At 45.8% G+C, this 13293-nt stretch overlaps 1 protein-coding gene and 1 long non-coding RNA gene across 3 annotated transcripts in view; one reads left to right on the top strand and one right to left on the bottom strand.

Annotated features, from left to right (window-relative positions):
- Positions 1 to 465: 465 nt before the first annotated feature.
- On the bottom strand, positions 466 to 11599 carry LOC115069643. Its single transcript, XR_003848897.1, has 3 exons — positions 10740 to 11599; positions 7138 to 7280; positions 466 to 551 (listed from the first exon to the last, which is right to left on the bottom strand). It is a non-coding gene; the product is annotated as an uncharacterized LOC115069643 (long non-coding RNA).
- The window catches only part of Rcsd1 (RCSD domain containing 1), an 81344-nt gene continuing 77408 nt past the window's right edge, over positions 9358 to 13293 (top strand). The window contains exon 1 of one of the 2 annotated variants that reach the window (XM_008829367.3): positions 9358 to 9577. In XM_008829367.3, the coding sequence (XP_008827589.1) occupies positions 9572 to 9577 (6 nt within the window). In that variant the 5' untranslated portion in view covers positions 9358 to 9571. The remainder of the gene's footprint in view (positions 9578 to 13293) is intronic. The other variant, XM_008829368.3, reaches the window with a different exon arrangement.

The following is a 13293-nucleotide window of genomic DNA, read 5'->3' as shown; positions in this document are numbered from 1 at the left end:
CAACCTCGATGGTCTCTCTCTTCATTAGTGACCCCTGAGGAAGATCAACGTCCTTAGCTCACCAACAGCCAATATTTCACTGGCTAGTGTGCTTTCTCAACATCCACTTCCTTCTCACCAACCTGCGCTCATTTACTTGCTTTCATCCCACTATATAACCTCACAATTCCTGATGGTCAAGTTCTCTGTGTTTTCACTCTTTTGAGCATGGAGGTGAAGGAAAAAACACCAGACAACGAGATGGACCCAAGATGCAGAGCCAGAGAGAGGAGTCATGAAACCTTAGCACAGCTGCAGAATTAAAACAAAAAATGTCAAGGGAACAGAGTGTTCCAGCTGACTGAACTTCCTGTTGATAGTCTCTGGGGAGGAGGGGTGGGGCCTGGAGTCCTAGAATTGGGGTAGAGGAAGGGCAGGGGGCTGGTGGGGTGGGACTTGCCTTTTCATGTGCAATCACCCACGAGCTGGGTTCCCATCTGCTAGGCTGTTGACACTCATTTCCTGAGACTGGCCATGGTCAGAGGAGGCTTCTGGGGACTGATGTGCCCAACCTACAGAAAAACAGGATGTTAGCTTTCAGATCTGACTGAGCCATGAGATGCAGATTCCTCCTTCTCCTCACCCCCACCCCACTCCTCAACCACTGCCACCCACACCATTCCCTTTTCCGCTGGAGAGGCCATTCATCTGCCTCTGTAACTTCTATCAGACCTGCTTGTGTCCTTTGCTTCCTTGCCAGCCCTGCCTTGTGGGGTCAGGTTTAGTGTTTAACTCATTTCATTATGCTTTCAGATTTATGATGGTTTTGATATTAGGAGTACCTTACAACTCTGTGGGTGACTGTTGAGAATTCTCATCCAATAAAGGAAGGAGAATAGGTTAAGCAATCTTGTTATCTCAGAGAACCTGTGGTAGTGAGCTTGAGTCTCCAGTCCTCACCTGGGCCTCTTTGCTGGCAGGGCCTGGATAGTCCCTTTCTTTTCTCTGCTCACTCTAACCCCTTCTTTCACTCTTTGTTGCTGCCCAAAAGCCCCATCTTGTGCAAATGAAGGAAACAGAAACAAAGAAGAAACCAGAAGCAGTTCTGCTCAGGTTCAGTTATCTCCCAAAATGCAAATATCACCTGTTTTCCCAGGGAAAACACCAAATGCAAAATATCCCCAGAGCAATACTCTGGGTGTAGCTGACTTTCCACAGAGATGGTAAATTCCAGGCTTATGCCCTCTCAAAGGCTGATATGCACCCTTTTGGAACATATACTGCCAGGTTGAGGAAGCCTGGAACTGCCCTCTGATGAACACTCAGCCCTCTTCCCTCACTCTTCAGGCTCCTAGAGCTCTTTGCTCTTGACTTTCCGCCTGGAACCCTGCTGTCCCTCTCTGCCAACCACACCTAGGTTTACTTCCTCTTGCCCCTGGGCTTCCTGGACTAGTCCATCCTTGTCAACTTGTCTTCCTCAGGACTCAGCATGACCCCATTGTCTACTGTTTCAGGGTTGTTAGTTAGTTTTTTATCAACTTGACACAAACTAGAGTCACTGAGGAAGAAGGAACCTCAGTTGAGGAACTGCTTCTATCAGACTGGCCTGTGGGGCTTTTTTTTTTTTTTATTGCTAATTGATGTAGGTAACGGGGCCCAGCCCACTGTGGGCGGTGCCATCCCTAGGTAGGTTGGCGCTGTATAAGAAGGTAGCTGAGGGCTGGAGAGATTGCTCAGTAGTTAAGAACACTGTTCTTGCAGAGGACCCAGGTTCGATTCCCAGCACCCATAATGCAACTAACAACCATCAGTAATTCCAGTTCCAGGGGACTCCAATGCCCTCTTCTGACCCCCATGGGCATTGTACAATGCAGGTGCACTTACACAGATGCAGGCAATAAACTCATACACATAAAATAAAAATAACAAATAAAATATTTAAAAAGAAAAGAAGTGTTGCCAAGCAAGTCAGGGGAAACAAGCCAGTAAGCAGCATTGCTTTATGGTCTCTGCTTCAGCTCCTGTCTCCAAGGTCCTGGCTTCAGCTGCTGATCTGGCTTCCCATGATGATGAACTGTAACTTGTAAAGTGAAATAAATCCTTTCTTCCCTTAGTTTCTTTCAGTCAATGTTTTATCACAGCAGCAGAGAAACAGACTAGAACAAGGATATTTGGTACCATATTTAATTTCCATTTCTGTTATTGTCTTCTCAATTAAATGATAATCTTATAAGAGATAGCACCCCTGAGCTTGCCTTGTGTTGCCTACGGTATAGCTACACAAGGGGCGAAAGCCTTAAGTCATAAACAGATCAGAAAGTAGGAGGCAAATTAAGATATCTGAATTTAGAGAATGTAATTGTGACATACTTCCAAAGAACAAAATCATAGAGGAAAACTTCAGCACCAAGAATTGCCAACATATACAATGGAAAAAGAGGGGTGAATTAATGAGTTGTTATGTGGTAATGTTTAAAAAAGATGGTAGATCCTAGGAAAAAAACTATATATATTTATTTGTGTACTATTTAATTTTGGATAACCTAAAAATTGTTTCCAAAATGATACAATATTCAATATGGTGAAATTTATTCAAAATTGTGCTACGACATCCTCCTCCTCTTCCATGTCCTCCTCCTCCCTCCTCCTCCTCCTCCTCTTTTTTCTTTTCTTTCTTTCTTTCTTTCTTTCTTTCTTTCTTTCTTTCTTTCTTTCTTTCTTTCTTTCTTTCCTTTTTCCCTTTCCTTTTCTGGCATGTATAAGTATAAAAGTACAGAACTGCATGTGAACTCAGAATATTCAAGAACACTATGTAAAGTACAGAGGAGAAGAAATAAGGTCCAGAGAAGTCTTTCAAGATTAGACTGCAGCCAAGCACAGATGCTTGTAAAAAGTAGGTAGAAATCAGAAAGGCTTGGCTTTAACTGAACATGGAATAGATGGCTTGGAATTAAGTGAATGTAGAATCGTGTCGTGAATGAAGCTTGTGTGCTACCTGGACCTGCCCTTGGTTCGATGCTTTTCTTCATGAGATAGTATGGCAGTCTTTCTTGCTACTGTGACAAGAAGTGTATTTATCACACTTACGTGTAGCACTATTCTAAGTATTGTATGTGTATTAACTCCTTTATTCTTTACAACCCAATGCAGTTAGTTCCCTTTCCTCCATTTTACAGAATAATCTGACAGGAAAAATCAAAGTCACAGTTGGACCCAGGATGTATGATGTCTTCTATGCTATATATTCTCTGCTGCAACACTGCTGTGACTGCTCCATTTTTAGGAGGACATGCAAGAACTGGATTCAGAATGAATGAACTACCCTTTTGCACGGATCTCGTGTCTATTCATTCTCTGTTTCACTCATCCAACATGTATTGACACAAATTTGAAGTCGGTGCTTATCATAAAACCCAAGACAGAATGGACTGTGCCTTCATTAACCTTAAAACATTTAGTGGGGCATCAAGAAATTAAGCAGGCAATTACAAAGTCTTTACAGTGACAGGACTAGGCCAGGAGGGAGATGGCACATGAGAAGCACATCTCTTCTGAGTGCTAGAAGTGGGGAAAGGGATGGTAGTGATCAGACTGTCTTCGTAGAGGATGCCTCAGCTAAGAATCGAAAGGTAAGTAGGAGTTAGCTTTCTGCAAAGCAGGAATTGTATTCCAGGTAAAGGCAAGAGCCTTTTGGAGGCCTAAAGTAATTAAATACAACCTGAGTGAGGAATACCCGAGTGAGTTGTTCTGCTGTTTGTTTGTTTGCTGGCTTGCTTGTTGAGACAGTCTTGCTACCTAACCCAGACTGGCCTTGAACCCATAATCCTCTGCCTCTGCTTCCTGAGGGCTAAGACTGGGGGCTCTCTTGAGAAGAGGCTAGAGGCATAAGCATGACCATGTCATGAAAGGGTATGAATGAGTTATATAAGAAGTTAGGCTTTATTCTGAGGGTTCTTGGAACCAGACCGGTGTTTTAGACAGATTGCTGCTTTTAGAGTGCAAACTAGAGGGAAGGAGATGATGATCAGTGTTTGGCTGGGAGGAGCACAACTGAGGATGGAGGGGGATAGTGCAGCACCATTGGGGCTGCATAGGGCTGGGGCTGGAGGAGGAAGGAGGCAATCCATGGGAGTTGGAGGATTCAAGAGGAGGGCATCTAACTAGGTCTGTGGAGCAGTGGTCCTGTGGAGATCCAGAGATCAGCCCCTTAGGGAAACCAGCAACGTTGAGGACAGGAGCCAGATTCCTCAGCAATGGGAAGGAAATATACAAAAACGCAAAGGAGAAACTAGAACGAAGCCTGCTGTTGAACTGGAAGCATTGGCAGGAACTCATGGTTTTCAGTCTATAGAAATAAATGTAGCAATAAATGCATGTGCATGCGTGTATCTATTTCCTACGATGCACTGAGCCAGCCAGGGAGCAATGGTGCCCTAGCAACAGCTTCACACAGAGCCCAGGTCTTGGTTTCTGACCATTCTCCACTGAAGACACACCACCTTCCTTCCTCAAGACTCTTTCTACCATCACTTATGAAACTCATGAGAACACGTGTGCCTTGTGTCTTCATTTCAATTTATCTAGTTTTGCCCCTCAATGACAGTCACTAGTGGCAGAATGAATTAGGGGCTTTTTGTGTTTATTTGTTTTGTCACATTCTCAGGATAAGGCTGTGTGCTGGATAGCTTTAGTGTCAACTTGACACACCTGGGTTGAGGGAACCTCAATTGGGGAATTGCCTTCATTGGACTGGCCTGTAGCCATGTCCATGGGGTACCTGCTTGATGAGTGATGTGGGGGGGCCCAGCCCACTGTGGGTGGTGCCACCCCTGCGCAGGTGGGCCTGTGTTGCGTAAGAAAGGCTGAGCAGGGGCCAGGGGAGCAAGCCAGTAAACAGTGATACCTTGGGCTCCCTGATGAACTGTGACCTGGGAGATGTAAGACAAATAAACCCTTTCCTCCCCAAGTTGGTAGTGGTCAGAGTGTTTTGTCACAGCAGTGAAGAACAAACTAGGACAGGCTGAAACAGATACAGCTAGCTCTCTCTCTCTTACTGCAACTCTGCATCCGTGGATTCAATCAATTATGGATTGATAATATTCAAGAAAAAATGCATCTGTATTGATTCCATATAGACTTCCCTTTGTTCTTATTCCCAAACAACACAGCAAGTACTGATATAGCACTTACACTATACTAGCCATTAAAGGTAATCTCAGGCCAGTATAGATGGCTCAGTGGGTAAAGGTGCTTGCCACCAATGCTGACAACCTGAGTTCAATCCCCAGAACCCACAGGGTTGAAAGAGAGAACTGACTCCTGAAAGTTCTCCTCTGCCTGCACACATATCATGCATTCACACACACTGACACAGTAAATAATAATTTAGAGAAGATTTAAAATATACAAGACTGTATGCATAGCTTATATGCAAGTATCATGCCATCTTATAAAATACTTGAGTGCCCACAGATTTGAGTATCTGTGGAAGGGAGGGCCAGTGTTCTTGGAACATCACATTGACTACTGAGGGATAACTGTATGTTTTAGTGACTATGTTCACTAAAGGATATTTGCTTCTTGCTTCTGATTTTAAAAGTAGATAATCAAGTTGGGAGTGGTAGCACACACATAATCACAGCACTGAGGCAAATGGATTTCAATTTTGAGGCCAGCTTGGACACAGGGAAATTGTGCTGGTTAGGTTTTTTTTAAAAAAAAATTTAATTTTATATGTGTGAGTGTTTTGCCTGCATAGATATAAGTGCGCCACATGCATGCAATGCCCACAGAGGTCAGAAAGGCATTGGATCCCCCAGAATTGGAGTTAATAGATGGTTGTTAGCTACCATGTCGGTGCAGGGAACCAAACCCAGGTCTTCTACAAGACCAGCCAGTGCTCTTAACTGCTGAGCCATCGTTCCAACCCTTGTGCTGGTTAGTTTTAACTGCAAGCCTGACAGAACCTAGAATCATTTGGGAAGAGAGTCTTAATAAGGAATTATCTGATTAGGATTGGGCTGTTAGCACACCTGTGGGGGATTGTCTTGATTTCTAATTGATCCATCCCACTGTGGGTAGGACCATTCCCTAGGCTGGGCCCTGAACTATATAAGAGTAAAGAAAGCTATCAGCAAGCAAGCAAACAAACAAGGAAGGAAGCAAGCAGTGACTATGTGCCCATTCTCTCTCTGCTCTTGACAGTGTTTGTGATACTTTAAGTTCCTGCCTCAAGTTCCCTGTGGTAATGGACTGTAACCTGGAATTGTAAGCCAAATAAATTCTCTCCTCCTCTACATTGCTTTTGGTGAGGGTGTCTTGTTACAGCAATACAAATAAAACTAGAACAGAGACCCTGCCTCAGATTTCTAAATTAATAAATTATCTAATGAATAAAAAAATGATCAACAGGGAGACCACTTATGAAAACATAATTGATCAGAACCCCTTGCAGGGTTGAATAGTAATTGAATAGTAAATCAATTACTATTTATAGTTTTTGATGATCTTTTCACATCCTGGGTCTATTCTCCCCTGGGTCTTAGAGCTGACGCTATGCAATGTTTAGAAGGCTCTGCCTTTAATGTAAATGCACAGATTCTACCAATCCACTTCGATGTTCATTCATTTATCCAGGGATTCATTCATTAAATATTTGTTGACAGCCTACTATGTGCTGGGGCTGTGTCCATGGGCTCCTCCTATCCTGTCTCTCCCTGGCTGGAGCTGAACTTCCGTTCTTAGTCCTGCACAAGCCTCTATTTCTTGCTTGTTTGGGTCAGATTATCAGGGTGTGTGAGGGGAAGGCTCAGGGTGAGCATGGAGGAAATGGGTCCTTCTGAGCCAGCTAGACCTTGGAGAGTGGAAGCAGGGGGACCAACTAAGAGTCACTTTCTCTTCCTCTTGGTTGTCAGCAGAACTGGGTGTTTACCAGCAGGGTTTGTCTCCCCTCTGGTTTCTGGGATCTTCTAAAGAGGTGGGAGTGAGTACATATCCCAAACCTACTCCTGGTTGCTGAATGCAGCTTTGGGCTTCCCTGTTCCACTCCACTCCTTAGCAGCAGGGTGCCGCTGGACCGAACAGCTCTGGAGCAGCAGCCTACTTTGTACCTGACCCCAGGAGAATGGAGAGACTGTAGTGTTTTGCTTCTTGAGTCACCTGTTGTCAGCCTGGGCGGCAGGAGAGCAGCTGCATGTCACCTTGGTGGTTGTGATGTTATCTGGGGCTAACGGTTTCCTCTGAGTTGGCACTCCTGTCTGTAGAGCCAGAGACCTGTGCAGCCATCTCTGAGTGGAAAGGCTCTAGGAAAAAGGGACAAGTCAGCCTGATCTGGAGGTGCATGGCTGTTATCCCAGCACTGGGAAGCTGAGGCAGGGTAAATAAAAAGTTTAAGATCAGTAAGATGTTTCTTTCTTGCTACCCCTCCTACCCTAGCATCCTTACTTCCTACAGCAGTGTGGATAGAATACAGGAACTCGTTGGCTGGGCCCCAGAATGCCTGACTCTAAATAAAAGGAATATGGGTCTTTATCCATCTGAAGATTGTACATAAGACTATGCAATATTAAAATAGCTACTCTTTGGCCAGGCATGATGGCACATGCCTTTAATCCAATACTAAAAAGGCAAAGGCGGGGTCTGGAGAGATGGCTCAGTAGTTAAGAGCACCCGCTGATCTTGCAGAGGACCCAGGTTCTGTTCCCAGCACTCACATAGTGTGACCAACAACCATCCATAACTCCAGTTCCAGGGGATCTGACCCCCTCTTCTGACTTCTGAGGGCATTTCGTGACACAGGTGCACTTACATACATTCAGGGAATACACTCATAAAATTAAAATAATAATTTGTTTTTGTTTTGTTTTGTTTTGACAGGGTCTCCCTAAACCAAGCCCACCTGGAAGTCATTATGTGGACCAGGCTGGCCTGGATCTCACAAAGATCTGCCTGCCTTTGCCTCTGGAGGGCTGGGATTAATACCTGGTGTTAAATATTTTTTTAAAAAGGCAGAGGCAGGCAGATCTTTCTGAGTTCTAGGCCAGCCTGATCTATATCAAGTTCCAGACCAGTCAGAGATACATAGTGAGACTCATAAAAATGCTGTTCTTTCCAGAGTGCCTACAGCATAGTAAAGATGAGGAAAATGAAGACCAGATAAGTGACTTCTAAAGCTAGAAAGTAGCAAACTGGAAGCCCTCCATCTGCCTGTTTCTGAAATCAGAAGTCTTGTCCCTATGCTCTGCTGAGTTCAATGAACTAGAAACCACCCTAACATTATGTTTTGCAAAGAAAGGTTTAAAAGGCCCATGACCTGAAAGTCCATAGACCAACTACGGACAGGACAGGCCTGTACAACATGGGGGAATTCTCAGATGGTTTCTGACAGTGGTTTCTCCCACAGCACCCACTAGCACCTGTACCACTGTGTACAACTGTGATGGCTCTTGCTCTCCCTAGCACAGAAGGTCAGGGCTTGGGGGACAAAGTTGGGGGATGCTTCAGGAAGACACACAGATATCCCTGTCAGCCAGTTCCCTGGATGCATTTCCCCTGGGAAATGGGATCCAGAAGCGGCATCTAAAGCTATAAACTGGTAGTAGACAATGGCCTTGGCACAGATTCAACTCCCTACATCCCTCCCACGTAGCCTCTTTGCTGTTCTGTGGGCTGTACAAACTGACCTCCCTAGGGAGTTACTAAGCTGGGCCTTATGGGAATTGGATGTTTAGGATTTTGCCCTTTACCATAGTGAATAGAAATTGAGAAACTGTCCTTTAGCAAGCAACCTGTAGGAGCAGATATTCCCACAAACCCCCATGCATATATGCATCAGAGCAAATGTGAAGGGAGATTTGCTTGGAAAACTTTGCTTGAGTTCCTCGTTCTCCCCACTCCCCATCCCACTCGTACACAGATAGACTCATAGTGGTTTCCTGAAGATGGAATTCTGGAAGGTGGACAGGAAAAGATGTCAAATCAAAGGTAGTCCTATTAGGCCATTGAGCCCAGGAAAGCAAGGCACAAGGTTAAGCAATAAAGGGAAGGGGGTGGGGAGGAGAAGGGGGGAGGCGGGGTCCTATAAAAGAAGGAAATGGGAAAGAGACGAAAAGTATGAAAGGGGAAAGAAAAATACATGTTAAAGGAGGGAAAAGTTGAAACTGTCTGCAAACGTGCAAAGCCCAGGGTCCTGAGAAACTTCGAGAGAAAGGGGGCCCGGTACTGCCCATCCCATGTTTGGGCAGATTAATGGAGTCGTGGCTCGCGCTCTTGAGTCCTGCCCTGGGAGGGACAGTATCTGTTTAGATTTGTGTCTAAATTTAAACCCCGATCCGGCCTCCCTCACTGCTCCCCTCCTCCCCTCCCCCTCAGTCCCTCCTCCTCCTCCTCCTTCCTCATTCTCAGGCGCAGGGCCCCCGGGCCGGGGCAGTCCCGCAGCCCAGCGGAGCCAGGCGCGCACCACCGCCCACTCGCCCTGTGCCCGCTGCAACTAGAACGTGGCCGAGTCTGCAAGTGAGTGGAGGGGACAGGGAGGATCGCGAGCTCCAGCGCGAGCCAGCGAGCGTGTCCGCCGTTGGAGGACAACCTGGAGGACATGGAGGTAAAGGACCCTGGCTGGGAACGCGGACCCGAGGGCGAGTGGGGTCCCTGGCGCTCCTGCCTAGGTCGCCGTCTCGGATCGCAGCGGGAAGCGGGTGGCTGTGGGCCCTGGACAGATCTCAAGAGGAAGCCGGGGCCCTTTCAAGGGATTCGGGCATTTTGGTTGTGCAGATACATGTGTTTTTAAGAATAAAGTTAAGCTAAGGTCATAAACGGATACAAGTGTAAGCAAAGAATTCAAGAAAGCAGCAACGTGCAAAGCAGCTCTGAAACAGAACTGGCTGGGACTTTGCAGGGCTGGCTTCCCCTTTCGCTTGTGGAATGGCTTTTAGAAAAGCCCGGTTGTCTTCTTCTCAAGTGCCTGTTTTGCCTGTCGCATCTTTCATAACTTTCTGAAAAGTCCCTTCATCCACAGTCGAATGACCTTACTTCTGATAAACTGGAGGCTCTACTGGATGCCCCTGGCTTCTGAGGTTGTGCATACCTTGGAGTGTGCTGGTCTCATCTGAGGGTGAGGCCCAACCTTCTGTGCTTCTCAGAGAAGGACTGGGGACTTTCCCACACTCCTCCAACCTTAGTGGAATCCCGACAACCGCTTTCCATTTGGGGAGGGGCTAGGAGCACCACCTCACCTTGCTCCCTTCTCCACATCTGCAGACTTCAAAGATTTCCTCCTTCAAAGGAGACCTGCTAGGGATGTAGCTCAGTGGCAGAGGATGGGCAGATCTCTGTGAGTTCAAGGCCAGCCTGTTCTACATAGTGAGTTCCAGGACAGCTGGGGCTTACAGGGAGATCCTGCTTCAAAAACACCAAAAAAAAAACCACCCCCCAACCCCCCCCCCCAAAACCAAAAAAAAAAAAAAAAAAAAAGAAAGAAAGAAAGAAAGAAAGAAAGAAAGAAAGAAAGAAAGAAAAGAAAAGAAACTGAGACCTTTTATTTCACCCTGATCAACCATAGCAGGACCTGGGACTTTTGAAAAGAGAAAAGGAGAAGGGGCAAATGTCACGTACCTTTAAGGTGATTTCCATTTTAGGGGTAAGGAAACTGCTCCTCCTTAGGCTGCCCTCTGCAGCAATCCTAATCCACAGAAACTCCTTCCCTTCCCTGCACCAGGCTCCCTGCCTGAGCCCACCCTCTCTTCTAAGCACCACTCACTGCTTACCTTTTCCAAAGGAGCAATAGGTTTGTCCAGCACATTCAGCTCAACCAGTTGTCTTCAAGAAACAGGGACTGCATTCTGGGAGATTGGGGGAGTGCTGGATTTCTGGGACCCTGAGGTCTGAGATTGACGTTTTGTGAAAGCTTGTGCAAGGCAGGAAACTGGGAAGATAAAGGATGGGATGAGTTCTCAAGTCTGCCCAAAGACTGCAAGCAATAGGATTCTTTGAGCTGTTGCTACAGGGAAGAGAAGAGAGATGGGTTAGGGAACCTTCAAGTTACTGGATTGGGGAAAAGCTGGTAAAGAAGTTGCCCTAGAGTAGGTTCCTCCTTCAGAGAGAACGCAGAGTGCCTCTGCCCCAGGCTGAAAGCTTTTCCACTTACTAGCACAAATGCAGTGGATAAGAGTACATTTAGGCTTAAATCAGGTTGCTGCCTGAGGGCCCAATGTAAGTTCTAACTTTAAAGAAACACAGAGGGGCCACAAGGACACCTTCTCCTCCCTCAGTTGAGAAAGAAACAGTGGGTGGCTAAGGCCCTGCAAATATCAGCCCAGCAACTTCCTGTGTGGCTTGGGCAGTGGGAAGCATGAAAAAAGAAGGCTCTCCCATCTGCAAATGGTATCTGCTATAACTGAAAAAGGGATTGATGGGAAATAACCAAATCCCAGCATGCTAGACGGACATAGGGAGAGATGGCCAGGCCAGCCAGGATGCCCAGCAGATCTGCCTGCATCCACCTAGAGGCATGGCATGAACTTGCTGATTGGTAGTGACTGCTTTTGAAATTTCTTTGTCAAAACCACCAAAAAACAACAAAACACTCCATCTACTAGCACTGGTAAAGGAAGTGAAGAGGAAACTAAGGGGCTGAGGAAGTAACGATTCTCAGCCAGGAAGTGAATTTGTGATAGGGCATGCTACCTACCCGGAGTGGAGCTGGGGATTCTTGAAAATCTCCACATAGATACCTCTTGTGAGACATGAAGGAACTACTTAACTACATTTGAGGAAAAAATGAGTTACATTACTTCTCAGCATTGAGATTTAGGTCAACAGGACTTACTACCAAAATTCTCCCTCTAGAATGCATTTACCTGCTGGAAATGTTTGAGAAATCTTTGTTTAAGTCACTGTTACCGTTATCAGCCACATCGATCGTATCTCAGCCTACAGGAAACCCACTTCGGATAAACAGGGCGAAAATGTCACTTGATCCCCGCCTTTCTAATGCTCACAATCCAATCAAGGAAACAGCACTCAAATAACCTGTCACATTTACTCTTCGAGTGTGTGTTTTGAATGAACGCCTGCTACAAGCATGAAGTATACAGGAGGTAGAACAGCTGAGGCTCACAAGACACCTTGAAGGAAAGCTGCCGATGAGGTAGAAAAACACAAGGAAGGGGTGCAGGGAGAATTCCAGCTTTGTTTGGGAGGGCAGGCAGTCACTGAAGAAGAAGGCAGAGAGCACTAAGACAGGAAAAATGACAGGAACAAGATAGAGTAGAGCCACAGGGCCACAGAGTGTTGTAGATGCTGGCCAGGTGGGTGAGTGAGTAGGGCTGAAATCCAAGCCACCTGGAAGAAAGCATTACTTTTTCCTTGTCATAAGCGTGCTCCCTGTGAGAACTGTTTCTAACTCGTTCAGAGACCATCTGCAGACCTTGAAGGCCACCTCATGATGGCCCTGGATGCTGCCCCACTGACAATAGGAACTAGAGAGGTTCTGTGTAAGGTGGCAGCCATGGTGGAGCAGAGGTGGTATGGCAGAGATGCAGTTCATGGAGAGAGCAAGGCAAGCAGGCTAGGGAGAATCTAGATAGAGTCTAACTCCAACAGACAGTAAGAATGGAAAAGAGCAAAGGCCATGCACTAGAGGGGAAAGCAGGGAACACCTCTGTGTTTAAGTTCACAAGGGTGCCCAGGAGAGGAGAGACCACTTGGATAGCATTTGTGAGGTCCTATGTTTGATCCCTATCAGAGAAAGAGAGAGGTCAAGGTGGGAGGGCATATAGCAGCTCCAGCTCTCAGCCTTATAGAAGAGGCTGTCATATTGGTCTGTGGGTCTCCACAGAGTAGCACAATGCTCAGCACAGAATCCTAATTCACTAATAAAATTTGCCAGATAAATGAATAGAAAGTCTGTAGCTCAGATATCACCATCTCTGGGGCCTTCCCAGGTGCCTTGACAATACTCTCAAACCACTAGAGATGGCTCTCTGAAGGCTCCTGTTGGGATGGCCCATATCATATATATAAAATATGTGCATATATAATATATATATATTGGGCCTAATGGGGTACCAACTAAGATGTGCTGAATGAATATGTTATTGGAGATGACAGGAAGATAGGACTTTAAAAATAAGAAGAAAAAGCAGGCTTTAGGTATGTTGGGTTGTTGGTTTGACTGTTCTGGACAGGAATTTCTAGTACTCTGAGAAACACAGACCTCTTTTAATACAGAAATGATACAGACCCTGACTCACACACAAATAAAATACAACTTGATAAAAAGAAATAGAAGACTTTCATACAATGTGTTCAATAAAGCTA

The sequence above is a fragment of the Nannospalax galili genome, unplaced genomic scaffold, assembly GCF_000622305.1.
Source record: "Nannospalax galili isolate Female #2095 unplaced genomic scaffold, S.galili_v1.0 scaffold574, whole genome shotgun sequence".
NCBI classification, from domain to species: Eukaryota; Metazoa; Chordata; class Mammalia; order Rodentia; family Spalacidae; genus Nannospalax; species Nannospalax galili.
Note: the sequence above shows the minus strand (reverse complement) of the source record. Positions and strands in the feature narration are given on the sequence as shown.